Source organism: Macrotis lagotis, chromosome 8 (genome assembly GCF_037893015.1).
Source record: "Macrotis lagotis isolate mMagLag1 chromosome 8, bilby.v1.9.chrom.fasta, whole genome shotgun sequence".
NCBI lineage: Eukaryota > Metazoa > Chordata > Mammalia > Peramelemorphia > Peramelidae > Macrotis > Macrotis lagotis.
In genome coordinates, this window is record NC_133665.1 from 179,758,439 (window position 1) to 179,783,602 (window position 25,164).

General features: G+C 45.4%; 1 protein-coding gene across 4 annotated transcripts in view; it reads right to left on the reverse strand.

Moving 5' to 3' along the window:
• BBS9 (Bardet-Biedl syndrome 9) overlaps positions 1–25,164 on the reverse strand; it is a 406,580-nt gene that overhangs the window by 332,275 nt on the left and 49,141 nt on the right. For all 4 annotated transcript variants that reach the window (XR_012471048.1, XM_074198926.1, XM_074198924.1 and 1 more), the window contains exon 6: positions 4,423–4,597. Coding sequence is in view for 3 of the 4 variants with exons in the window: in XM_074198926.1 (XP_074055027.1) it covers positions 4,423–4,597 (175 nt within the window). In the remaining variant the exon portion in view is untranslated. The remainder of the gene's footprint in view (positions 1–4,422; positions 4,598–25,164) is intronic.

Sequence of the window (25,164 nt, forward strand, 5' to 3'; positions counted from 1 at the left end):
AGGAACAACTTGAAGGGGATGTCGGCACCCCTGCTGCTCCAAACCTATGACCCGTGACTTCAATGGAGCCACGTCCTCCTCCACGAGGATGTTCCCAGGGAACATGTGGGGAAAAGAAAGACTGCCTGAGGCAAGTCACAGCTCTAGAAGAGCCCGGCATCACACAGAACAGGTCTGCAGATGCAACGAGACAAGCGCCCACAGGAAGACCCCCTCTGGCTGGAGCTGTGTTCAAGGCAGCAGAGGGTCCCGGCCCTCCCCTCAGGAAGGCCACCTACGTGCTCAGCCCTTACTTACACTATCCCACCCTAGGGCTTTCAGGGAGGACTATTATATGAACCATCCCAGGAGGCCAGGGAAAAACAGAAATCTGGGATGGAGCATCATGGAAAAGTTCTAGAAGGAAATGAGGCTAGAACTGGAGTATGAAGATGGGGAGGGCAGAAGAGGCAAAACAGCCTGGGAGAACCAAGCTGGGGAGGCAGCCCCAAAGATGGCCCACTCATGGGCTGGTGGGAGGGAAGACTTACTCATCAAAGGAGTCAGAAATAAAGGGGCATTTAGGAGGGGCTTGCTGTCTTATTGCCAAATTGCTGATGCAGGGAAGCCTGGCACAGGGGCAGTTGCACCAGCATTCACAAACAGCTCTCCGTGGAAATCCTGGGGGGCCTCTCTGATTGATTCTCCAGCATGTTCTGGCATGTTCCAACAGTTCTACCATTCTCCTCTGGTCTCCTCTCCTTAACAGGGAAGTTCCCCTGCTACTACTCTGGGAAAACAGAGCCCATGGGCATCTGTCCACATCCCTCACCACACCTCTCCTATCCAGGCAGTGACCAGTCTTTGAATACCTGTGCTCCCATCTTCCAAAGCCTGCCAAGGCCACTCCTCCTCCTTCCATCTTCCCCTTCTCCACACTCACCTGCTTCTTCCCAGCCACCAACAAACATGAGCCAGGCCCCCCAAATCCTTCAAAGTCCATCACCCAACCCTGCCTCTCATCCAGCCACGGTCCCACATCTCATCTAATGCTTAGAAAAACATATGCATCCTCAGCATCTCCATTTCATTTCCCAGTTTCTTGTGATCTACACCCAAGGCCTGCTCCACTAAAATGCCTCTCTCCCAAGTTACTAATGACGGCATCTCTGCCATTCCGCAAGAAAGCCTGAGACTTCGACCTCCCAGGTGGCCCAGCCTCTGTTCGCTCTTCCCCCTTGGCTTGGGGACCCTGCATTCCCTTGGTCTCCTCCTTGCTCTCGGACGACCTCTTCTCCATCTCTGCCACGAGACAGAGCCAAGCCCAGAGGCTCCACAAAAACTCTGTCCTGGTCCCCCTATCTCTCTCTCTCTCTCTCTCTCTCTCTCTCACCAACTTTATTAATTCCCAAGGATAAATCCCCATCTCTACAACATTATTATACACATGTGTATAGATATCTATAAATCTCCATCCACAAACATTCACATACACGTTGGCTTTATCATTGTCATTTTCAGCCATCTGACGCCTGGCGACCCAGCAGGGGTCTTCTTGAAGAGACTGGAGCAGCTTGCCATTGCCTTCTCCATCTACATACATACACTTTCACATATCTACATCCACATATGGTACACACTCATTTACATATATACTAGGAATACATTACCCACCATACAGTTAGATAAACATATGCAGATGTATACATATCCCTCCTAAAACAGCCTCCAATCCCATATCACCAACCGCCTGCCAGACATCTCTCCCTAAATGTTCCACTAGCATCTCAAACAACATTTCTACTATTCCACCAAAGCTCCCTATTTCTGGTGAGGGTCACTCTTGGTGCCTCCCTATCGCTCACCCTACATCACCCTGCGTCACCCCTCACCTGCTCTAAGGTAATAATAGCCTCTCTAAACTCAGGCTCTCTACTCTCTGACCCACATCACTATTAACTCCACTCCTCAAAACCTTCCTAATGCCTCCGGGATAAGTAGGTCTTGGCCTTTAGAGCCCCCATGCTGATCTCGTCTCCCCCCACACACACGTACACCCTGGGGTGGCCTGACCCGCTTACTGACCTGTCTGAATTCAACCTTCCATTTGCCTTCCTCCCACTTCCATCCTCGTTCTGTCATTGCCTCTACTTCCTCAGTTCCGGGGTCTTCCTATACAAAGTCCCTCCAGCTGGGAGGGTTCCAGTTTTCAAGTTCTCTTAGATTTATTTTCTTATTTGTATTACAATGTCCCCGATAAAATGGAAGTTCCCTGAGGACAAGGGCTGCTCTTATAGCTGTCTCTCCTTCCACAGTAGTTACACATAAAAGATGCTCAATACTTATGAATGGATTGGTCCTGTCTTAAGGGAAGTCTACAGAAGCCAGGCTGAAGAATATAGCTGTTACCTCAAAGAAAATGGGAGCTGAGGGAAATCTTTGGGCCGGCAACTGTCCGAGGACTGACCCGAGGACAGAGAGAGATCAGGGGGCCCAAGGACTGGAACCAGGAAACCAGTTGGGAGGCCCCTGGTCAAGCCTGGATGGGAGAGGACGGGAGCACAAACCATGATGATGGCAGTGGAAATGGAAAGAATGGGGGGAGAAGGCAACTTCAGGCAGCATGGTCAGACCAAGCAGTAGAGAAGACAGAGGAGCCAAAAGTGACCCCCAGGTGAGGAGGTCAGGGAGCCGACAGCAAAGTCAGTGAGCCGAGGTCTTGGATCTGCATCCCCAGGCTCACTCTGTGATACCAAGAACCAGAATCCCATTGGCATCTCTACTAAACATTATGGAAAGCAAACTCCTAGGAAACAGGCTTGATGGTAGGCAGTCCGGCTGGTGTGACTGTGCAGCACCTCCTATGACAGTCAGAACCACAAAGGATGGAGCCCCCAAACTTTCCAAACTCAGCAGTGCTTGTTCCTGAGATGCGTCTTCTTCACCTGTCCTGAGGGGGCTGTATAAGGTCATTGAGTTCCCTTCACGGTCACCCCCAGTGTGCCAAGCTCCCCAACAACCCCACAGTCCCCTCAGAAATGTTGTTTAGGTGAAGTGACCTCAATAGCAGCAATGGAATATGAAGTTTTGTATAAATGACTTTGGGGCAATTGTAAATTCCGATAACCCAGCCTGAGTAATCAGCAAAGCAGAGGGAGCCTAGAGCAGTAGCCACTGCCCATTTTTGTGCTTTTTTACTCACTAAGGAACTGCGTCAATGGTTATCATGAAGTACACTTAATGTTTTAAACATTAAGGCCGGTACACCAAAACACATGAAATTATAATCCACATCCAGTCCCTGAAGCCCTCAGGCTTTTTATCATTTTCTAATAATCCATCCCCCATACATTTTTACCAAGTCCACCCAATGGAGAAAATGGACTTTTCATCCTAAAAGAGATGAATTGAGTGGAATGGAATGCTGGCGAGGCCTCCCAGAGAACAGGGGGGCTTCAGTGAGATAAACCCACACGTTAAGGAAGCTAACACTTGACTTCTTTATCCAATCTGGAACTGCTACCAATTAATTCCAACACATATTTCAAAGCAGAAGTAACGGAGTCTTCAGGCCCCCCTATTGTTCCTGGGGGGGAGAGGGGTCACCCTGCCAAGACAGTCACTCAGGCCAGAAACATTCCAGCCTGTAGGAGAAGTGCAAAGCTAGCCGTGGGCCATGCTTGGGCTCCGGCTAGTTCCCTCCAGCTCGCAGAGTGGCCATCGAGGCTGATGACCCAGCCCAGCATCGCCACTATGCAGAAGCCAAGGTCCCAGTGTTTGGAGGGGCTCCATCTTGACCCAGGAGGGAAGGGATAGACAAGTACTATTTTTCTCAAACTTTCAGGAATTTGCTTATGCGATTCAGGTTGCCATTCATAGGCACTAGAGTGGGCCACACCAAGCCAGCCCAGCAACTGCCTCTCTTGAGCCAAGGCCAAGCCTGGGCACCTGGCACATGTCCAAAGAGAGTCTCATTTGAGTGGGCATGAAGCCCTGATGCCCAGGAGGGTCTCTGCACTGGTGACACTTTGCCACCCACCAGTCACACTCCAAAATGCTACCTTTGTGGATAGAGATAGGGAGGGGGAGCATCCAATAGCGACCTCCCTATTTTTGTATTCCCTTCCTTGTCTTTCCTCACTGATGACACTCCTTTGTGCTGAAGAAGAGACCTAGGGAAAAAATAGTTCTCAAACCAAATTCCCTAAGGAAAAAGAGCCCGGGCCCCAGGGGCCACCTGGAGCCTGGGGTGAGGCCCCTGGGGCAGAGCAGCCGATCCAACTGCTCAGAATCTTCCTCCCTCTTCCTATAAACAGGGGCAGTGATAATGGGGGGCAGTGATAATGGGGCACACCTCCCACCCAGTTCAGCTCTAACTGACCCTCAGAGCATGAACTATGAAGTACTTCCAGAAGCTTCCAGAGGCTTCCAGAGGCCACTCACTTGTAACTCTCCACGTGCCGACAGGAAGAGACAGTGATGAAGGAGTCTGTACGGGAGCTGTAGGTGAGGGGGCCAGGCAGCAGGAAACCAGGCAGGAACCGCCCAAAAGCATAGCTCTCCTGCTCAAACAACATGAGCATCCCATCCATGGACTGGATACAAATGAAGTCTCGCCCTGGAGGAAGACAATAGAAAACAAAACAGCCACCATCAGATGGGTCAGTGCCACGCTTGGATAAAACACCTCCAGCCTGCAGTCCAAGGAGAATGCAAAGATGGAATGAGGAACCCTGCCCTCCGAGCCTCCCAATGCCCCATCTGGAAGCAGAAGCTCTAGGACTTCTTGGCAGGAGAGAGTACAGGCTCAGCCAGGGGCAGTGGGACGGTGGCCTGGGAGAGGGGAGACAACCTGAGCAGCAGGTACAAGACCTGAGGGGATGGTCCAGTTGGGCAGGAGCCCAGATCCTGTGAGGTGGGGGATGTGAACCAAGCCCACACAAGCCAACGGGAGCTGGGGCTGCGGGGGGGCCCTAAAGGTAAGTGCTGGGGGCCCAGAGGAGGATGACCAGGGCAGTGGTCCCGAGAGAAGGGGGAGATGTGGGCAGGTGAGAACTGACAGGCCTGGCAACAATAGAGAGAGAGAGAGAGAGAGAGAGAGAGAGAGAGAGAGAGAGAGAGAGAGAGAGAGAGAACGAACATGGGGAGAGGAAAGCAATAAAGCCAACTGAGGATTTACAAACCTGGGAAACCGAGGGACTGAGAGTGCCAAACCCAGAAAAGAATTTCTACACTTCAAGGGCAAAAGAAAATCGAGTTCAAGTTCAATTCTGGGGGTTCCAATGCTTACATGGGATTGGAATACTATCAGAATATACATACATCAAAAGCTGTTCCTATGGTCTAAACAGAATTATCCCTAGAGATGACTCTCACTCCCAGCCCCCTAAATAAACAAGGCAGGCTCCCCCGCCTTTGCCCAGGGCTTCCATCTGAACCCAATACAAATAAATCCACAAATACTGTGGAGCACCCACTGGGATGAGACCCCCAGCTCAGCGACAGGTATAAAGGGTGGCCCACCCTGGAAAACAACAAGAATAAGGCAAAAGGCTTTGGAGGGGCCAACGGGGAGTCCACCATGCCTTTGCTGGGCAGCATGAGCGTGGCTGCCTGGGGCAGGCACTGCAGACAGAAAGGAAGGCAGAAGAGGGGCGTGATGGGTCCGTGTAGGGTTGACCTCCAGGTCTGACACTGTGAACAGACACTCAGAGGAAGGCGTGGGGCACATGTCTAATAGACAAGTGTCTAATACATGCTTTGTGAGTATTATTCAAAGCTTAAAGTGTTGGGTGGACTTGAGTTGGTCCTCTGTACTTTGAAACTCGTCTTGGACAGAAAAATTGAGGTCCAAATAAAGAAACAGATCAGACCTCGGTTCCATTTGTCTCTGCATTTAGAGAGACAAAAGACTGGAGATTCTGACAGTGTCGGACCAAGCATTTATTAGGCCCCAGTTGACTGCGGGGCGCTAGCACACAAGGCCTGACCCCCAAGAAGCTCATGGCCTAGCCACAGAGGGCTGACCTGGATGGGCTGTAGGCAGAATTTTAACCCAGACCTTTGTAAGACAATCCCCAAGTCTGTCCACTGTCCCAACAAGCCTCGTCAGAGAGAAATCAATCCAGGGCAGCACACCATCTTGACATGGCCTCTCTTCTTACTCCTTGTCATTCACAAATGGGATGTTTTTTAAGAACTCATAGCAAACTGCAAGAGTCTCTACTTGCTGCATCTGTTAGGTAGACTTCAAAAAAGAAGCAACCAAAAACATTCTCCGGGTACACAGCCTGGAAAGGCTTTGGAGCCTGTTCCCCATTCAGCATCCAGAGCTGGCCCGGTCATCCTGCTCATCCAGGACTGACCCCTCAACCTGGGTAATTTGCCAGTGCTGGTCTAACCCTTCTTACTCCCACCCTCAGCTCACTTCACTGGATGTCTGTGGAAAATAAGAAGTTAAAATGCTCCTCCTCTTTGGGAGTTAACTGGCATAAAGGAAGGTTCTGAACACCACCAAACCATCAAGTAGTAGTAGTAGTAATCATCATCATCATCATCATCATCATCATCATCTGGGAGGGAAGGACTCTGAGGGCTTCTATCCAAAATTGAAACAATGACATTCCCTCTGAGCCAATGGGCCCAAACAATAACCAAGAGGGGCCAGGCTTGGGATCTACTGTTGGCCAATCAAAGAGCCTCAGACCACACACCAGGCCCAGATAAGGGCTAACATAACCCACATTTTACAAATAAGGAAACTGTCTCTAGGATTTAGTAATGACTTGAGGACTGAAGCACAGGAAAAGAAATGGATAATTTTCATTTTGAAAAGCAAGGGAAAGTGCTAAAAAGAGAAAAAAAGTTCAGATAAACATGTTGGATAAAAGAGCATTTGTTAAGCCCTTGCTATAGAACTGACAGTGGTAAAACCTGGAAATACAAAGAAAGGTCAAAGTCCAACCCTGACCTTGGGCAACTTACAATCTAAGGGGGTGCTAACCATATGCAAACAATTCTGCAGAAAAAGAGTTAAGCAAATAAAAAGAAACAGACTAAATAAATGATAGGTGAGTTAGTGAATAAATTTCAAAAAACAAACAAATAAAAAATGAAAAAGGATAAATTGGAAATAGTCTCAGAAAGGAAAAATAAATTGTTAAATACTATTTCCTGGTAACTAATCACAGAGAAAACTTAAACATAATATATACACTCCATAGAAACAAATATTTTAATAACATTATATTAACAGGTTTACACAAATTTTTGTTTACATCTTGGCAATTCGATGATACAGCAGTTTGTTGTGCTGCATTGTGTTGTGTTTTGTTTGGGGGAATAAGGGGTGTCTAGAAAATCCTACACATTCAGTAAAAATTACAAGTGCAAAAATTCAAATGTGATTCATCACAGTTCAAGCATATAACTGTCAAATTTTTTAAGACTCCAAAAGCACTCTGTTCAATTTTCCCCTGCATAATTTTAACTTTTCCTTGCAGAAAATTTGCAATCCTCTATCATTTTGCTGGGCTGTGATCTTCACTTGAAAATGAATTATGATTGAAAGCATAAGAATGGGTGTGATAGAAATCTGACAGATAATGTCAGAAGAGCCTCTGGACCTTATTGGATCTGGCATCCAAATGACACATTTACCCTTTTCATTATTACTCTTCATAATGATGCTGCTAAAAAATGTAGTTGGTTAAAGGTTTGGACAGAACATGAAAGAATTCATATAAAAGACTGATTTGAAGCCAGAAGAAATTTTAGGGACAAAAAAGCTTTCAGTAATGCTGTGGTTAGTAGAAGCTCCTGGAAAGAAGGAGCAAAGCAGTGGGGAGCCAGTGACCCCAAGGGGGATCTGCAGCAGCAGTGGCCTCATCACCACCAGAGGCTGCCAGGAGAAGGTGAGCAGTAAGGAAAGGTAAAGGGGCCCAGGGATTGCACTCCCCAAGAGTGGGCTAGCTCCCCTGGAAGACAAGCAACTCAGCTCAGCAGAGGGTGGGCTTTTAAGGAAGACCTAGGGAACTGTAAGGAAACATCTCTCTCCAAGTGAGAGGGCAGGCAGCACAGAGAGCAGGGCTGAGGTAAGGAGGGACATGTCCTTCCATGTCTTGGAGATAAGGCTTGTCTATATCAAGGGGGACATTGACCTCATGTCAACCACTTGTGCCTTCAGCAATGTTAAATGTGAGGTACATGCACAGTGCAGAGGGAGTAAAGCATTATAAAATGTATTTTTCTGTCCAATAACTGCTCTACTTCAATACAAGTAAAATGAGTACATTTATCTGAACTATGCTTTGAACAACTAGTAATCTTGAAACAATTTCATAAGGTGGATGTGACAGAGTTCAATGACTGCGCATTAAACACCGACTACATACCACTGGGAACTGGGCACCCAAACCTTGTTCCATTTACATCCAAGGGGCTGTGTCAACACTGTGAATACAAAGGTGACATGGGCACTGCCAGTCTCTGGAGTACTGCCATCTGAGCGAGCAAACACTAACAACCCAGAACATCCAGAAAGGCTTCCTGTACAGGTGCCCCCTGAGCTAAGGTGGGGGCACACAGGGGACTCTGGAGGGAGATGGGTGCCCCTTCAAAGTCCAGAGTACAGCTCACTGGCCCCAGATCCAGTACAGGAGGGCAGAGGGGGCAGGGATGCTGAGGGACCTTCCCATTTACAGGTGGCAAGCCAAGCTCAGAAAGAACAATGAGCATGGTCACAAGTTGGCCAGAATGACCAGAGCCCATAAAGGAGAATCATGCTCAAAAGCAGGCTCAAAACAGTCAGAAATAACCTTGTTTTTCAAGGCATTTACAATTTAATAGGAGACAGGGAAGAACCCCATACACAATATTACCAGAGCTTAAGAGACAAGGAGGGGTGGGGCAGCTAGGTGGCGCAGTGGATAGAGCATGGGCCCTGCAGTCAGGAGGACCTGGGTTCAAATCTGGTCTCAAACACTTAATAATTACCTAGCTGTGTGGCCTTGGGCAAGCCACTTTAACCCCATTTGCCTTGCAAAAACCTAAAGAAAAAAAATTTTTAAAAAAGAGTCAAGGAGGGAAATGAGCATGAGAAATATGGAGAGGAAAAGGCAGAGACAGAGAAGACTTCATGGAAGAAGCCTGGCTGAATTGGGCCTTGACTGGAAGGAGAAAGTTCAATAGATCCACCCTGGGGGACCCCTTCCAGGCAAGGCCTAAGGACAAAGGAAAGTAGAAAGGAGAGGAGGAGAAGCCAGGTGAGAACAAGTGGACAACAGGATGGAGGACTATCCAGCTTGGCTGGGATGCCAAGTCAATGGAGTGCGGCAGAGTAGACATAAGGTTGGACTGTAAGTGGAAGTCAAACCCCAGAGGGGAACTTAACATTGAGGAGGACCAGGGGAGACCAAAGGCTATCTGGACTGAGGACAACATGATCATAGCAGGCCGCAAGGCAGCAACGTAATGGATAATAAATTATAACAATAACAATGACAACAACAATAATAATAATTAATAATATTTATATAGCCTTTCCTTTATGGTCAGACCTATGCTAAGAGTTTTACAATAATTATCCATTTGATCCTCACAACGCCCCTAAGAGGTCAGTGTCATCCTCCTCATCATCCCTCAGCGGAGGCTGATGGGTGCAGTGACTGGCCCAGCGTCACATGCCTAGAAGTGTCTGAAGTCAGTTGGGAACACTGTCTCCCTGACTCCCTCTTTCACCCCATGGGCAGCTGCCTCCACATAGGACAGCCATGACAAGGACATTTGGGAGTTCTTTCTGGGAACACAGAGGCAGCAAATAGGAGACACACTTTGGAAGAAGAAATAACAGGACTGGCCGCTGACCGGAGAGGGAAAAGTCAGAGAGCAGTGTGATTATGAGGTAGGAGAGTGGGGAGGCAGAAGTTGGGGCATGTTTCTAAGGGAAGATCCCAAGTTCCAATTGCCATGCTGGTCTTTTGGCAACTATGGGATGAGCCAGTAGAGTGACCCAGCAGGAGCCAATAGTGTGCCTCTGCCCCCAGATCACCACCAATCCAGAGAATAAAGTTCTGAAAATTATCCACACTTTGAGTTTAAGTATAAAGACCACCTACTCAAGTCTTTTCTCTCACTGACCTTGAGCCTCCCATCGCCTCTCGGTGAAGTCCGTGCTCAGAAAGTGGCTCTGGTTCTGAGTTTTTCAGATGCATGTGTCTCCTAAGGAGGCAGGGGGCTCGATGCCAAAGAGGCTGGAGCCCCCTCTGGGTCATGAGTCTCATGATTCCTGGGACCTCTGGCAGATTCTCAAGAATAGCAGTGAACACAGAATCTTTAATCTGTCCATTTTGATCTATTTGTCTGAATGCAATGTTTCTTCACATTTCATTGTATTTATGAATTGAGATATAAAGACTTTGTCTCAAACATTGCTCCTAAATTCCTAATGAAGTTATAATTGATCAGTACATAAGGATTTGTGATTTGGTTAGTTCTCCCTCCACGGACACAAACAGCAGCCTTGCTACTTAGGAGACATTATTGAGAGTCTGCCATGGACTGCGGTCACTCCAAGCTGGAGGAGAGATGAGAGGCCTCTCCAAACTCAGCTAGCTGCGGACCCTTGGACTCATCAGGACCTGTCAGGACTTGAGTCCTGCTGCCATTGTCAAGGCATGCTGATGGGGACAGGAACAGGCTTGGGCTTCCCACAGTCCAACCCTATCATTCTACAAATGAGAAATGGGTGCTCAGGAAGAGCAAATGGCTTCCTCAAAACAGACTTCAAGTCGGTGACAGCATCAGGACTACTGATGATCAGAAGGACATTCCTTTGCTCTCTTCAAAGAACAGCAATCCTCCTAGCATGACAAGCATGCCCGGCCCTGAAGAAGCATATGAAAAGATGCTTGATGGTACTAAGCCAAATTTCTGTCAAACCAGAAAAAAAAAAAAGAGATGGATTCCATTGGTCTTCCCTAGTGGATGATCCAGACGCAGAAAGACAAAACCGTGTCACCCAGTGGAGAGAACTTGCCTAGGCTTTCTCTCCTCTCTCCTCAAAGGCAACAATTCTAACGTGATGAGTCTGTTATGAAAACCAAGAGCCTTACATAAGCCCAATTATGATAAAAAGCAATATGCAATCAATGGTCAAAGAGCCTAAAGAAAGACATAAGAAGAATGCTGCCAATTAGGAGCCTTCCTCCCTCTTCATTTTCTGCATCTGTTTCTCATTTGCATTAATGAGAATTCTATACACAGATAAAGGCGGAATGGACCCCTGGGCTACATGCGGAGGTTCCAAGAAATACATCTTTATCTCATATGTTAGCAACCTCTTTAACAGACCTGAAATCTACAGTATATGGAGATAAATGACAAGAAATGGTGATCCTTGAGTCATCAAAGAAATGACGTAAAATTCATGTGGTGACAATCCTCCCTTGGGCTAGGTTGTCCATGAGAGAGAGACAGAGAGACAGACAGACAGATGGACAGACAGACAGACAGGCTCACACTCCATCCACAGCCCATGTGGTTTTTAAAAGGAAAAATACAAGGGAATTAAGGGCAAGTCTTAACTTTGAATTTGCATGGCCTCCCTTTAATGGCATTTAACGCCAGTTGAATTACTTAGATTCTCTTAAAGGAAAAAGGAAAAGTATCGCAGCTTTAATTTTTTTTAATCATAAAAACTAAGGAGTATTATTGTTTAACTAACAAACTGGTTAGGCCTCTCCTGGGAAAAAAATGCAAAAAAGTTCTCCAATATAGGGATCTATAAATGAAAATAAAATCCTTCTAAATATTGCCCGGAGCTGGATAAATACTAAGATGCCTTGAAACTAAGAGTCTCCTAATAAGCTTTAAGAAGACATGTCTCAATAGACTTCAAGGTCAGACTCTGGACATACTTAGGCTACAGAAAAGATGACTAAGAGGACGAGAGAGATTGCCCCATTTGATATGGTCTTTTCAGTCCTGGGGTACAGATGCTGCATTTAGGCTTCCTGGCATCGCCTCCCTGAGGTCATAGTCCTCTTCGAGAATGAAGGACAAACATGTCCCAGTGCAAGTCATCCCAAAGTGAAAAGGGTGGTCCCAAGAGGGGGTGGTGCCTCCTCCTGAACTGCTCTCCCATGGTGGCTGGAGGATTCCTATCAGCTTTGGTCAGAGAGAGAGGATTCCTTCCACAATAGCTTGGAAGAAACACTTCTGAGGACTCTTCCGATTATACAGCTCCATGATCCTCATGGTTTTGTGAACTTCAAAATGTTGTCAAGATGCTGCCCTGTCCAGACCATGAAGAGACAAGTGATCCCAGAGAAGTTCTCAGAATGATTTGGGTCCATAATGCACACCCAAAAAGAGATCTCCAAGTTATCTGAGTGCTCATTACCTAACCTGGTAAAGAATGGATCAGTCAAAAAGATTAGAGCTTCCTAGAAGGGGAGCCGAGATCCCTGGCCTCAAGAGGAATCTAATCTAATTAGAAGTAATAGGATAAACATGAAAAACGCCAAAAGGAGAAATGAATACTCACCTCTCCACCGGCAGCTACCTAAGAGCTAAAGGAAGGGCTGAAGCAAGGTCATCCCAGAGGCTTGCACAAAGAACTGGGCAAAAAAAAAAGCCAATGGCAGAAGCCTACCCACTGAAGGCCTTCAATCAGAAGGCAAAGAATGGCCATACTCTTGATCAGGCCAAGAAGAAAAATCAGGTGCTGACGCTCTCTCACCTCTGGGATTTGTAGGAACCAGTCCCTTCCAGTTCCTCAAGGCAGTGCAGTGGGGTAGGTGAGGGCTGGACCGGAGTCACAAAGACCTGGGTTTGAGACAGCCTCCAACACTTCCAAGTGGTATGTCCACAGATGCGCACAGAACCCAATGAACTTTACTCAGGGAAATAATGAGGCTGTCCCTCTATTGTTGGTGTAAATCAAGCCACACAATGCATGTAAAATGCTGTAGCAAACACACTATGGTAACATCAGTTACTACTATTCAAATCTTAGTGTTTGATTGGCAGTGTTACGTGGGAGTCACCTCAAAAGAGCTAAAGATGAACCTTACACAAAAAGGCAACACCCAAGTGCCACAGGAGAGGCCACAACTTGGAGCCACCTTCACAGAGGAGTGAAGGAAGATTCCAAGGAAGGGTATGAGAGGAAGCAAAATGGCCTGGACACATGCCGGCATCAGGGCAGGATGACAGATGGTCATCGAGGTGCCAGGACAGCATGGCAAGTCCACCCTGCAGGGGAGGCTTCTTAGAAGAAGTGGGTGAGTCTCACAGAAAGGACGATGAATGCCTTCACATCTGCATCACCCCCAGAGGGAGAATTCAGACTGATGAGGCCAGAGTCACTGGAGCAAAGAATAAATTTTGCATCCACTCAAGGGTCTGTACAAGTTGTTTCCCCCAGGAGAAGGTGACACCTCAGTGGTTCAAAACTGCTTTGTCTGGTCTTGGGGTCTCAGCCCAGCTGCTGGCATACCCCAAGGGAAGCATACTGAAGCAAGATCTGAACTCAGGTCCTCCGACTATATATAGAGCCTACCCTCTTCCTATGATCCCATGTGCCTCCTCAGAGATCGGTCAGCAGATGTTATAAAGCACACCCCCATCTTAGTTCTGTAAGGACACAAGGAACCATCAGGTCATCCATCAGTATTCACTCTTTAACCCAGTCAAGTCTAAGCCCAAAAACAAGGTACAGGGACCCAGGCAGAGAAAATTGGTCTGGGGTCTAGGTTTCAGGGAGTCCATAAACCAAGGGGAAAATCTGAACATACATGCATGTGTGTATGTGATCTGTATGTAAACGTGCATGTAAGTATCCATGCATCCTAATTAGGAGGGGAGGAAGACAAACAGCTCACTACAAGGGCGGGGAGTTCTGCTAAGAAAAGAGGATTTTTCCAGTGAGGCTGACAGGACCACAATGTAGAGAAAAGGCTCCCTCTGCTGATGCAAATGAGGAAAGCACACATGCAGGAGGAGGTAGAGTCCAGCTCTGGCTTCTTAGGATTGCAGGCAGCCCAAACATCAGGACACTTTCCTTTGGGCAAGTCTCAGGATGCAGGGCTGAGTCCCAGGGCTAAACAATGAAGATGGGATGGGATGATGGGGGGATGTGGGATGGCAGGGAGTTGTTCTTCAGCGTCCAACCATCTAGTACAATGCCTTTCACATAGTAGGAACTTCAGTCCCGATCAGAGTTTGAGCCAGCATGTGACCGGTCCTAAGTCATGTAATTCCATGATTTCCTCTAGTCAGGAATGAGGAGAGATGATGCTTTTGTTTCAAGGCCCCAGAATGATCTTGTTGAACAGAGTAAGGAATAAAAGAATTAAGTAACTTGAAACAATTCATTTTAGCAGACACTGCTTAAGATCAAGGACTTGATGCACTTGCACGCCCAGCTCTCTTAGGACAGATGATCTTAATTCACGGTCAGATTTCTCTCCAACTACATTGTGAACATTTTAAGGGAAGAACCAAGTCTTCTCTCTCCCTGATCCAGTGGCTCTCAGGCTCACAATTCTCCAGAGGATCCCCACCGCACAAAGGTAAGCTCCTTTGCCAAGTCTTCAAAGCTCGCCATGGTCTGGCACCATCATCCCTATCCAGAATTACTCCACATGTGCCCCATGCTTTCTGACCTCCATGACTTTCTTCACACTGTTCCATGGACCTGGAATGACACCCCCAAGCCCACTCTTCTGCCAGCTCCCTGACCTCACCCTCCCCAGCCCTGACTTTATCCCACAAAGCAGTCGACTTGGACCTAGGCCTTGGGGGATATTTGACACTTGCCCCTCAGAGACCCCAACTTCACTGAGAGAAGGGACCAGGCCAGATCAGCCCCTTTCATCTCCCCCATCTCTGCACATAGGGAGCATTGAAGAAACTGTCTGCTTTATAAATGTGGGGGTTTTAATTAAATGTTATCATTTTCCTATTACAAGTTTGTAGAAAGCTTAGACTTTCACTCCACAGTTGATCCAAGAGTTGATAAGAAATTTACTGGAGGAACAGTGTGATAAGCCAGGAACCTCGAGTCAGCTATTTCGTTGTGTCTGCCTTTTGTATGCTTTCTCAAACTGATGCCTTTGAGTCCACTGCCAACAACAACCATCCATCCCAGATTTCCTGGGGCAGTCCCAACTTTTTTTTAAGTGCACTTTGAACAAAGCCTGGATTCTGTTATTTAGTGGCAGCTTGGTGGCATGGGGGAGAAAGTGTTGTAAGTGGGGTCAGGAAGACCTGAGTTTGAGTCCTTGCTCAGATAATTCCCAGCTGGGTGACCCTGGGCAAGCCAATTAACCCCTCTAGTCTTAGTTTCCCCATCTGTAAAATGAAGTTAAGGAGAGGCTCACAGCTCAAGGAGATGATTTCTCTAAAAGCTGTCTTCATCAATGTTGTTAGTAGAGGGTCCAGGCAAGAAGAGCCAGGATGGGGCAATATCATCAATCCCAGAAGGAGTCGACTTCTGGGCATGAGAGGTGAGGTGACTGGAAAGCCAGAGCCTTCACAGAGAACCATGAAATCAGGAGGAAAAGCAGATTTAGGAGGAAGAGACCAAGGTCAGTTCAGGACATGGAGAATTTGAGATATTCGCTAATCATCAGAACCATTTCATGGGCACCTGGAGACAGTGACACGATACTCAGAAGAAATTTTAGGAACAGAGACTGTGAGGTGGGGGCTATCTGCAGAGAGGACCAGCCAAAGCCAGGAGGGGGAAAGACATGTCTGAAGGGTGCACTAAAGGTAAGTGAAAGGGGACCATCCACATCAAGGAGTTCAGGAAAGAATGAGGAAACTAAGAACCACCAAGGCAGGGGAAGAACCATTTCCATAAGAAAATGGAGGAACAGGGGAACAGAAACCAGAGAAAGAGAAAAGAAGTGGGTGCGGTGGTCCCCAGTGATCAAGACACTGGGGTGAAAGATGAGGTTTGGAAAAGGCCACCCATCCTCGGGATTAGGACATCACTGGAACTGCATAGGTCAATGGCAACTATTTAATGAAAACTGGCCAACCAGACAGGGCTCTTATTTTCTATAGGGACCTTGGAGAGAGCAGTCTGTTGGATGATGGGTGTTGCCTTCAACATCAACAAATGGGAGGCACTGACTATGAAAGACCTGAGTTCAAATCCAGCCTCAGACACTTACAAGCTAGGTGACCCTGGTCGTCTCAGTTTCCTCATTTGTAAAATGAGCTGGAGAAGGGAATGGTGAACAGTATCTGTCAAGAAAACCCCAAAAATAAAATTTCACAGGTGCACAGCAAGAAGGAGAGAAATGACAAAACAATATTGGCTATAGAGGTCACTGTTCACGCTTTCAGTTGGGTCAGAGGGAAAAGTACTCCTTAGAGACCCTTTTAAAATCCCTGGGAGATGAAGACAACATGCAGGTCTACTTAAGACAAAGTCCTTCAAGACCTAAATGCGGCGAGTGCACTCTCTCAGGATCTCACTTTACAGGATGGATCTCACCATTACCCTGTTAGTTGACACTCCCAAACCTGTTTTCTCAGCTCTGAGTTGGACATAATAGCTGCAGCACCAAACTCTTTCAAACACATTGTGCTGTTTGAGCCATGGTCATGGTTTGGAAGGCTGCGTTTTCAGATTCCAAGTTAAAAAGGAGCCACTTTACAAAACAAATTAATAAGGACCATTTAAATAAATATTTGACTATTGAAATTTTCCATCTCAAAAAGCAAAGCTTTCTTTGTGTCTCTAAGCTTATAGACAACCGACAAAATTCCCTTAGTTAACATTTTAACTGGAACTCCTTACTGATCCCAAAGGAATCAACAATCTCATCAGTGTAGGTGTTCCCAACTACAATGTTCACAGTTCAAACTGAGCAACCATCATCCACAGCAATCTCTCAGTCCCTCAACCCCAAGGGTTTCATCCAACATTCTGAGAGCCTTCCCTATTTTCTCTTCACATGGTGAAAAGGCCAATGGAATGTGCACACTATTTATCAATTATCCCTTACACTCACCCCCCATGATCAGACCTCCACTTTTTTTGACAACTCATGAAATTTATCCTTGAAATATTTCTAGATATTAGACATATCTCATCCTACCGTGGAAAATAATAAAAAGTAAAATAAAGAATAGCATTGTTTTAAGGTGGGGGGGTAACTATGAGCTATTGCCGAATATTTCTCTTGGAAATATAAAAGCAATTGTCTTCTTTAAAGGCTACAAAAACAGACTCTTCATTTGCAGAGTCTGAACACAGTAAAATGAAAACTATCATTTAGACCCTGTCGCCAGATGTTTATGAATTTACATGAAAAAGTTGTAGCAATTCAGCCTCTTCTTGGGGAATACAATCAAAATTACCAAGTAAAACGTGAAGATGTTGAGGATAGCCTGCCAGTCATAGCACTTGTTCTCTTTCAGACTTATTTTGTTTTTGCCTAGGAAATATTTTATAACATTTCAACCAAACCAAGAGAAACATTTATTTTTAATTTTACATTAACTACTTACTTAAGGCAAATAAAATAATTTTCTTTAACAAAATAAATTTGTACATAAAAATAAATTTTCTTTTTCCTTAAGGAAATCATATAGCCTTTATTAATCAACAAGGTAAGCTAAAGATAATCCATTATTCAGAGAACCTCAAAGAAGCAAAATTGTTTTTTACACCTACTGTAAGGAATAACCCAAACACATCAACATATCCTTCATCACCATCATTATCATCATCATCAATGTTTCAAATCTTGGTATTTGGTGGTTTCTTCAAACGGCATTTAACTTACAAAGATTTTAAAGAGTTTGTTTTTCTTTTAGGTTTCCAGACCATGGCTTAAAGGGTTTGCCTCAGTTTCCTCAGTGGTAAAATGAGGATAATAATAGCATCTGCCTCTCAGACTCTTGTATGGATCAAATGAGATAATATCTGTGGAGGGTTCTGCACAGTACCAAGCACACCATGCTTCTCATCATTGTCATTTTCTTTGTTCCTCCTCAGTAAGCTCAGCACTCACTTACATACTCCAAAAGCATTTTCTAAAGATTCCAAATTGAGCTAGGTCATTTTTGAGCAATCTAACACTTTCTTTTGCAATTATACAGAAAATCAAAAGCATCTGTTCCAATCTAGATTTTGTTTACAAAATTAGAAACATCAATAGGAACATAAACAGCAAGTTCTCATGTAACATCTAATCAAAATGTGTTATATACAGTTCCCTGTTACAGTTACTTTGTTACATGGTGTTAGAAACAAAGGTCCACCGATCAAGCATGAGATTGCCAGGATAACACTGAATAGTAATAATTCCACAGTTTTGGGAGTCATCTTTTTTGTGTTCATTGTTTCACCAACAGGATCTGGTTAACTTCTTTGAGAGAAGGGATGGCTCCATTTTGGCCTCTCCATATGTTTGGAGCAGAATGAGGCTGACAGCCTTGCCCAGCTCTGACTCACTTGAATCCAATTTACAGTCAAGTCCAGCTATCACCCTAGGTACTTCAGGAACAAAGAACAAACAACAGACAATTAACATATCCCTCTCAACTGATTGAAAAGACTAGTAATAGGGGCAGCTAGGTGGTGTGGTGGACAGAGTACCCACCCTGGAGTCAGGGGCACCTAAGTTCAAATCCGGCCTCAGACACTTAATAATTACCTAGCCGTGGGGCCTTGGGCAAGCCACTTAACCCCATTGCCTTGCAAAAACAAACAAACAAAAAAAAAAAGATGATGAAAAGACTAGTAATTTTGTGGTACTGTAATTTTCAGACGATAATCATATCAGGATGGCTTTCTCCTCCAAGAACCAATAAATCAACAAATATTTTTAAGCATCTCCTAAGAGACCAACCTCCCCCCGCCCCGAACCTCAATCAATCACTGCCTTGTCATGGTGGAGGGGCTTGCATTGAACTAGGCTACACAGAGTTAGCCAAAACAACAGGTCATGGTAGAGAGTGATCCATTGGAGAAGGATAAGGCAAACCCCTCCATATTCTTAGCCAAGAACACCCCATGGATAGTACAAAGATGATGAAAGAGATGACATTGGAAGATGAACCCTTCAGCCAGGAGGGTACCCAGTACACTACTGGGGAAGAGCAGAGGATGGCGACAGGTAGCTCCAGTACCAAGAAGCCACTGGACCAAAGCCAAAAGGAAGCTCCCCTTTATGTGTCTAGCAAAGAAAGCAAAGAAATTGATCTGTAAAGATCAATATGGCATAGGAACTGGTGGACTGTAAACTCCTTAAGGGCAAGGCCTAGTTCCCTAGTCACATATGTATCCCCAGGCCCTAGAGCTATATCTAACCCAAAACATAGTCCAAACTTAACAAATTTTTGTTCATTTTAATTATGATCAATATTGGCAAATACAAAAGTAAAAATCAATGAGGTGTGAGAAAGCAGGCCAGCAACAAGCTTAGTGTGAGACCCAAGTAGATCGGATCATCCAAGGACTCTGTTTGAATAATGACCACAAATAAAAATGAAATGGAACAGATCTGCCTGACGTCTTGGGATGATCGAGCCCCAGAATGTCAACAGCTGGCATTTGGTTCAGTCTGTCCTTCCAACATTCACATGAGAGAGGCTGTCTCCTGGCCTTGCTCTCCCCCAAGTTCCCCAGAGGGTGTCCACCCTTTGTAATGAGGTCTTCCTCTCCTCCCTTCAGGAAGGGACGGGTAAAGCACACCACTGGCCCACCCAGCATCCCTTACCCTTGACAAGCAGCCAGCCTATCTTCTATTCCTACCAGATTATTCCTTGTTGATATCTCCCACTCCTGATTTTTTTCAGGGTTTTTCAAGGGCTCTATGTTGTACCCCACCCACATCCATCAGGTGCTCTCGACTGCCTCTGTGAAGGTCATTATTGGTTCTTTGAAGTCTAATATGCCCCATATCTTGCTGTAAAATGATGTTGATAATAAAAAGATATGTGAGGAGAATAGTAGACAGGAGCTTTCCTCTGGCAATTTCCAAAGGTGGCAAGTTGATCCATCCAAGATGATCTAAGCTGACTGGCATATCCTTTTGAGAAGCCATAACCTTATGGACTGCTGGGTCCAGAACAAGAGGAGGGAGGCTAGAAGGGAAAAGGAAGGACTGGCAAGAAGGCCAGGTGAATGGGAAATGAGCCACGGTCTGGTCTGCAGGCTAAATGGATAGGGTTAGGTGAGCTCATTCATTCATCAGTCAAGACAGTTTTCAGTTCCGGAGCATAAATTCAAAAGCTGAGTGAGTTAATTTCCCTAGAGGCACAGCTTCTGGAAGTGCAGTCTGGAAAGGCAGGATAGAAGCAGGGCAGATGTCTGAATCTGGCTAGTTATGGTAGGTGAGAGCACCAGACACTTATTGGCTCGCCTATCCAAGTATCTCAGGCCCAGGATGGAAGGTGCAAAGCTTAGGTGGATTAACTTCCCCTGGAAAAGATAAGACAACCTCTTTTTCTAAATAAATCCCTGTTTCCTAGAAAATCTCTGGGGTGTAGAGGGTGTGTGATAATGATGGATAAAAGATCATCTGTGAATAGGTAAGCCTGGGCTACAAATAAAACTCCAAATGCTGCCCAAATAAGATTAAAAAGTAATTTTAAGTACATTAAAATGCAATTAAAATGTACGTGGGAAATGTTTAACAAAATAAAAATAGAATATAACACAGACTGTGCTCATTTGTGGTTTTCTAAGTTCATAAGCTGCTGTGACAAGGGGCTCCATTTTATTATTCCAGGTTTCCTCTCTCCCTGCAATCATCCTCATGAAGACCTAGGTGCTGAGTTAGAGGCTCTGTCCTGCAATCAGAAGATCAGCATCTCATCTGTCTGAACTTCCCACCAAACGCATCACTTAGATCTCAATTAATACTTAACCAGTCGAGAAGCTAACTCTTTAGTCTTCACGGATCTTTCCACACCATGCAGAGTTCAGGAGTCAGGGATCAACCATATTACACAATATAAAAATAGAAGATCCTGATTTTATAGAAATATCCGGGTCCTGGAGATCTCAAGCCACTATGAAGACCCATTTTGGAGACCGAGAGTTGCCCAGCCATCTACTCCATGCAGCTCTTAAAAACACCAGAGTTGGGCAGTGGCAAGGAAAAGCCTGGACCTCCGACTTCCAGGTTTGGTCTTCTGCCGACAGAGGAGGTCTTCAGCATCTACATAAGCCAAGTAAGCATTGTTTGCTCCCTTTTTTAAAAAACCTTCACAAGGTTGTTCCATCAATTCTAATTTCTTCTCTGCATCATCAGAAAATGACTGAATCTTTTTGCATTTTTATAAGGAGGCTGGTTGCATTAGGTCCAATTATTTTTTAAAACTTACTAAAAGAATAAATTAAAACTGAACAGAAAATTCTCCTTTGCACCCCAGAGTTTTTAATAGTTCATCTTACTTCTTTTGGTCATTTTGTTTTAACGTGTAACTGGTGAATAGGATTTTTTATGTTTCACTTTAGAAATGCAGTCTTCCAAGGGCTGTGCCAGAAACGTCCATCTTGCAAAGCTGACGGCAGCCAGTTGGCTTTGCCAGTGACATATTTATAAAGTGAAAATGGAAGCCACAGTCATTTTCTGAGGATCAGATGGAATCACTTAGTGTGGGCTAGATGGTTTCAATTGTCTCTGCCTCAAGAGGACTGTCCCTCAGCCGGCAGCGGGTCAGCTACCGTCGTTTAGGACTGGGAGTTACTCACGCAAAATACAAAGACATGACAATGAAAACACTTTTTTCCTACTCTTTTTTCCTTATGATAAGTATACAATTAAAACAGGTGGGAGGTAAGAGTTTTAAAATGCACCCACTGTCCCAGCAATCTTGAATCTAAGCCTTTGCATCAGTGATCACTTCCTCTGTGTTCAGTCTACCAGATCCCAAAATTTTTTCATCCAATAACCATGTGGTCAAAGCAGAATATAGTTAATGCTTCATGACATGGACTTCACTTACTCTCCCTAAATGTAAATGTTAACAAGAGGCATCAGGCTACATATATTTTTTGTCCCATGAACAAGTGCTCATCTGAGAAGAGTTCTTAACTTGAAGTCCATGAATGTTTTTCTTCATATTTTTTTTTAGGTTTTTGCAAGGCAAATGGGGTTAAGTGGCTTGCCCAAGGCCACACACACAGCTGAGCAAACATTAAGTGTGAGACCGGATTTGAACCCAGGTACTCCTGACTCCAGGGCTGGTGATTTATCCACTGCACCACCTAGCCGCCCCCTTCATATTTTTTTTTTTTGCAAGGCAATGGAATTAAGTGATTTGCCCAAGGCCACACAGCTAGGCAATTATTAAGTGTCTGAGACTGGATTTGAACTCAGGTACTCCTGACTCCAGGGTCAGTGTTTTATCCACTGCACCACCTAGCCTCCCCCCTTTATATTTTGATAAACTACATTTTACCATTATTAGTCCCTTGCAATATTATGGAAAACCACTTCTTCAGTTTATTTTCTGCATTTATAAGCTGTTCTGAGGAGGCCTTAAGCTTCACACACGTGCTGCCAAGGAGACAAGGACACAGAGTTGGGGGGATGTGGCAGACCCTGGGCTGAGGACTTTACCAACGTGATCTTACTGGATCCTCACAACCACCCTGGGAGAGAGGGACTATTAGTATCACCATTTTACAGATGAGGAAACCAAGGCAAACAGTGATGAAGTGATCTGCCCAGGGTCACAGAGCGTCTGAGACCACATGTTGCGCATGGATCGAGGACCAGGTCTGGAATCAGGAAGATCTGAGTTCAAATCCAGCCTCAGACACATACAAGTGGTGTGATCCTAGGCAAGTCTCTTACTGCTGTATGCCTCAGTTACTCATCTGTAAAAGGAGTTGGAGGAGGAAATGGCAAACCACCCCGGTACCTCTGCAAAGAAGACCCCAATGAGGTCCCAAAGAGCCTAACAGGCCTGAACAACAATTTCCTGATTTCCACGGGTGCCCCATCCATTTGTGTCCTCTATCTGCAAAAGCTTCTGTTTAATGCAGGTCATAGGCAAGTATTGAAAATACTGCTCCTCCTTCAGTCCCAGTCAGCAGATGCTCATCGTGGTCCTGCTGGGGGCCAGGGAAAAGACCAGGCCACGAGCAGCATCTTCAGAGCCTCCAAGCAAGGGTCCCACTCTAGGATCAAGCCTTGGGGGTCAAAGAAAGTGAGGGGACCCAGGCCTCCCATGCCTGCCCACACAAAGAGCAGAAAGAACCTCTGATTCTAGACAGCAGGAAGACCCTGCCAGAGCAAGAGGGAATGAGGAAAAGGAGACCCTGACCAGGTCGAGGCGCCTCAGTAGATCTGCTAGCGATCTACCTCACTCACAGAAGGGACTTCATAAATGAAGACTTGTTGACTTAACTTGACCCTCGTCTTCCAGGTCCCCACAGTCACCAATTGTTGGGGAAAGAACAGAGGTTGAGATTTTTATTCAAAGTGGGAGACAAGAGCTGGGGGAGAGTCAGTCCTTTAAAATCTGGGGAGCAGCCCCTGGATAGACCTCCTGGCAGGAGGCCAGCCCAGCCCAGCCTGGCCTTCCTCTTCATGGACAGGAGGGGGCTGGACAGTGGCTGCCCCCCTTAGGCCTGCCCCCTGCAGGCACTTTGGCGAAAGCTGGCCCAAGAATTGGGCCTTTGGGATCTGGTTGTAAAACAACAGACAAGGTGAAGCTCCAATTGGAGATTTGCAAGGAGCAGAGAAAAATCCAATAGATATTACCCACTTCTTAACAATAATGCATAGAGTGTGAAAGGCTGGGGAGTCAAAGACAAAAAAAAAAGATAAATCAACTTTTAAAGTCTAATTAAATGTGGGGTGGGGGTGACAGGAGGGGACAGGATGGCTAAGCACTAGGATGGGGCAGCTAGAGGAGGAAAAAGCACTGGTCGTGGGGTAGCAAAACCTGAATACAAATCCAACCTCAGACACTTGATACTAACTAGCTCTGAGACCTTGGGCAAGTCACTTAACCCCATTGCCTCTCCCAAAAACAAATTTAAAAAAAGCTAAGATACACTAGTCTGGGAGTCAAAATACCAAGTAATTCCCCTACTAAGTAGAGTGCTTAATTTGGGTCTCAGTTTTTCTCATCTGTTAGATGGGAATATGAATAATTATAGAATTTATATGTGATGATTTTGTTGTAAGGAAAACAGATAATAAATTGAACTCACTTTATAAAAGTGAGTTTTTCTCATGCAACATACTTAAACAGTAAAGGAAGCTTGAAGGAGGGCCCAATAAATCCCAGTGACCCCACTGACTTTCCCAGAAAGCAGAAGTCGAGTATCAAAGGGAAAAAAAGCAGCTTTCAGGGTAGTTAGATGGTGCAGTGGATACAGCACCAGCCCTGGAGTCAGGAGGACATGGAGTTCAAATCCAGTCTCAGACACTTAATAATTGCCCAGCTGTGTGACCTTGGACAAGTCACTTAACCCCATTGCCTTGTAACCCCCCCCAAACAAATTAAAAAATTAAAAATAGAAAGCTGCATTCAAGGGAGATGAGGAGACAGAAACATGTGGTCAGAGAAAAAAGTAACTAGTGAAGCTAAAAGTCAAATGCCTAGTTTAATGAATTACTAATATTGTTCAGTTAGGGAGATTGTTTTTTATAACAACTAATGATAGCATCTCATTGCTTTCCTACATTCTTGAAAACCATTTTAGCCTTTCAGCATATTAGAAAAGCAAAAACCTTGACTGCAAAGGTTAGATTAAGATGGGAAATTCTTATTAAGTTTGGACCAAAATGATAAACCTCATTATTCTATCAAATATGGAAACATTTTGGCCTGGTAGCCACAAATCATGGGATTCTCCCTTTTTTTGAATTGAACAGGAGGGATTTTCATTCTCAGAGATGAATGGACGTTTCTACCACTAAGTGATCACCCTGGCAATGACAGCATCCTTCACAAAAAGTCAATTTTTAAGGGATGGGCCCGAATGAATAGCCCAGCAGCTCCATCCTCACAAGTCCGAGGTCAAGCTTAGGAGGTTCTATTGGACTCCCCTTTCAGCCACAGACTGCGCAGTCTGGCCCTCCTGGGGTGGACCGATTTGTGGATGACTCCAAGGGGGTGCCCGCCATCTCCTCGAACCCTTTAAAGAATGCCTGACAATGCTCAATGAGGCGTGTTCTCAGAGACAGAGGT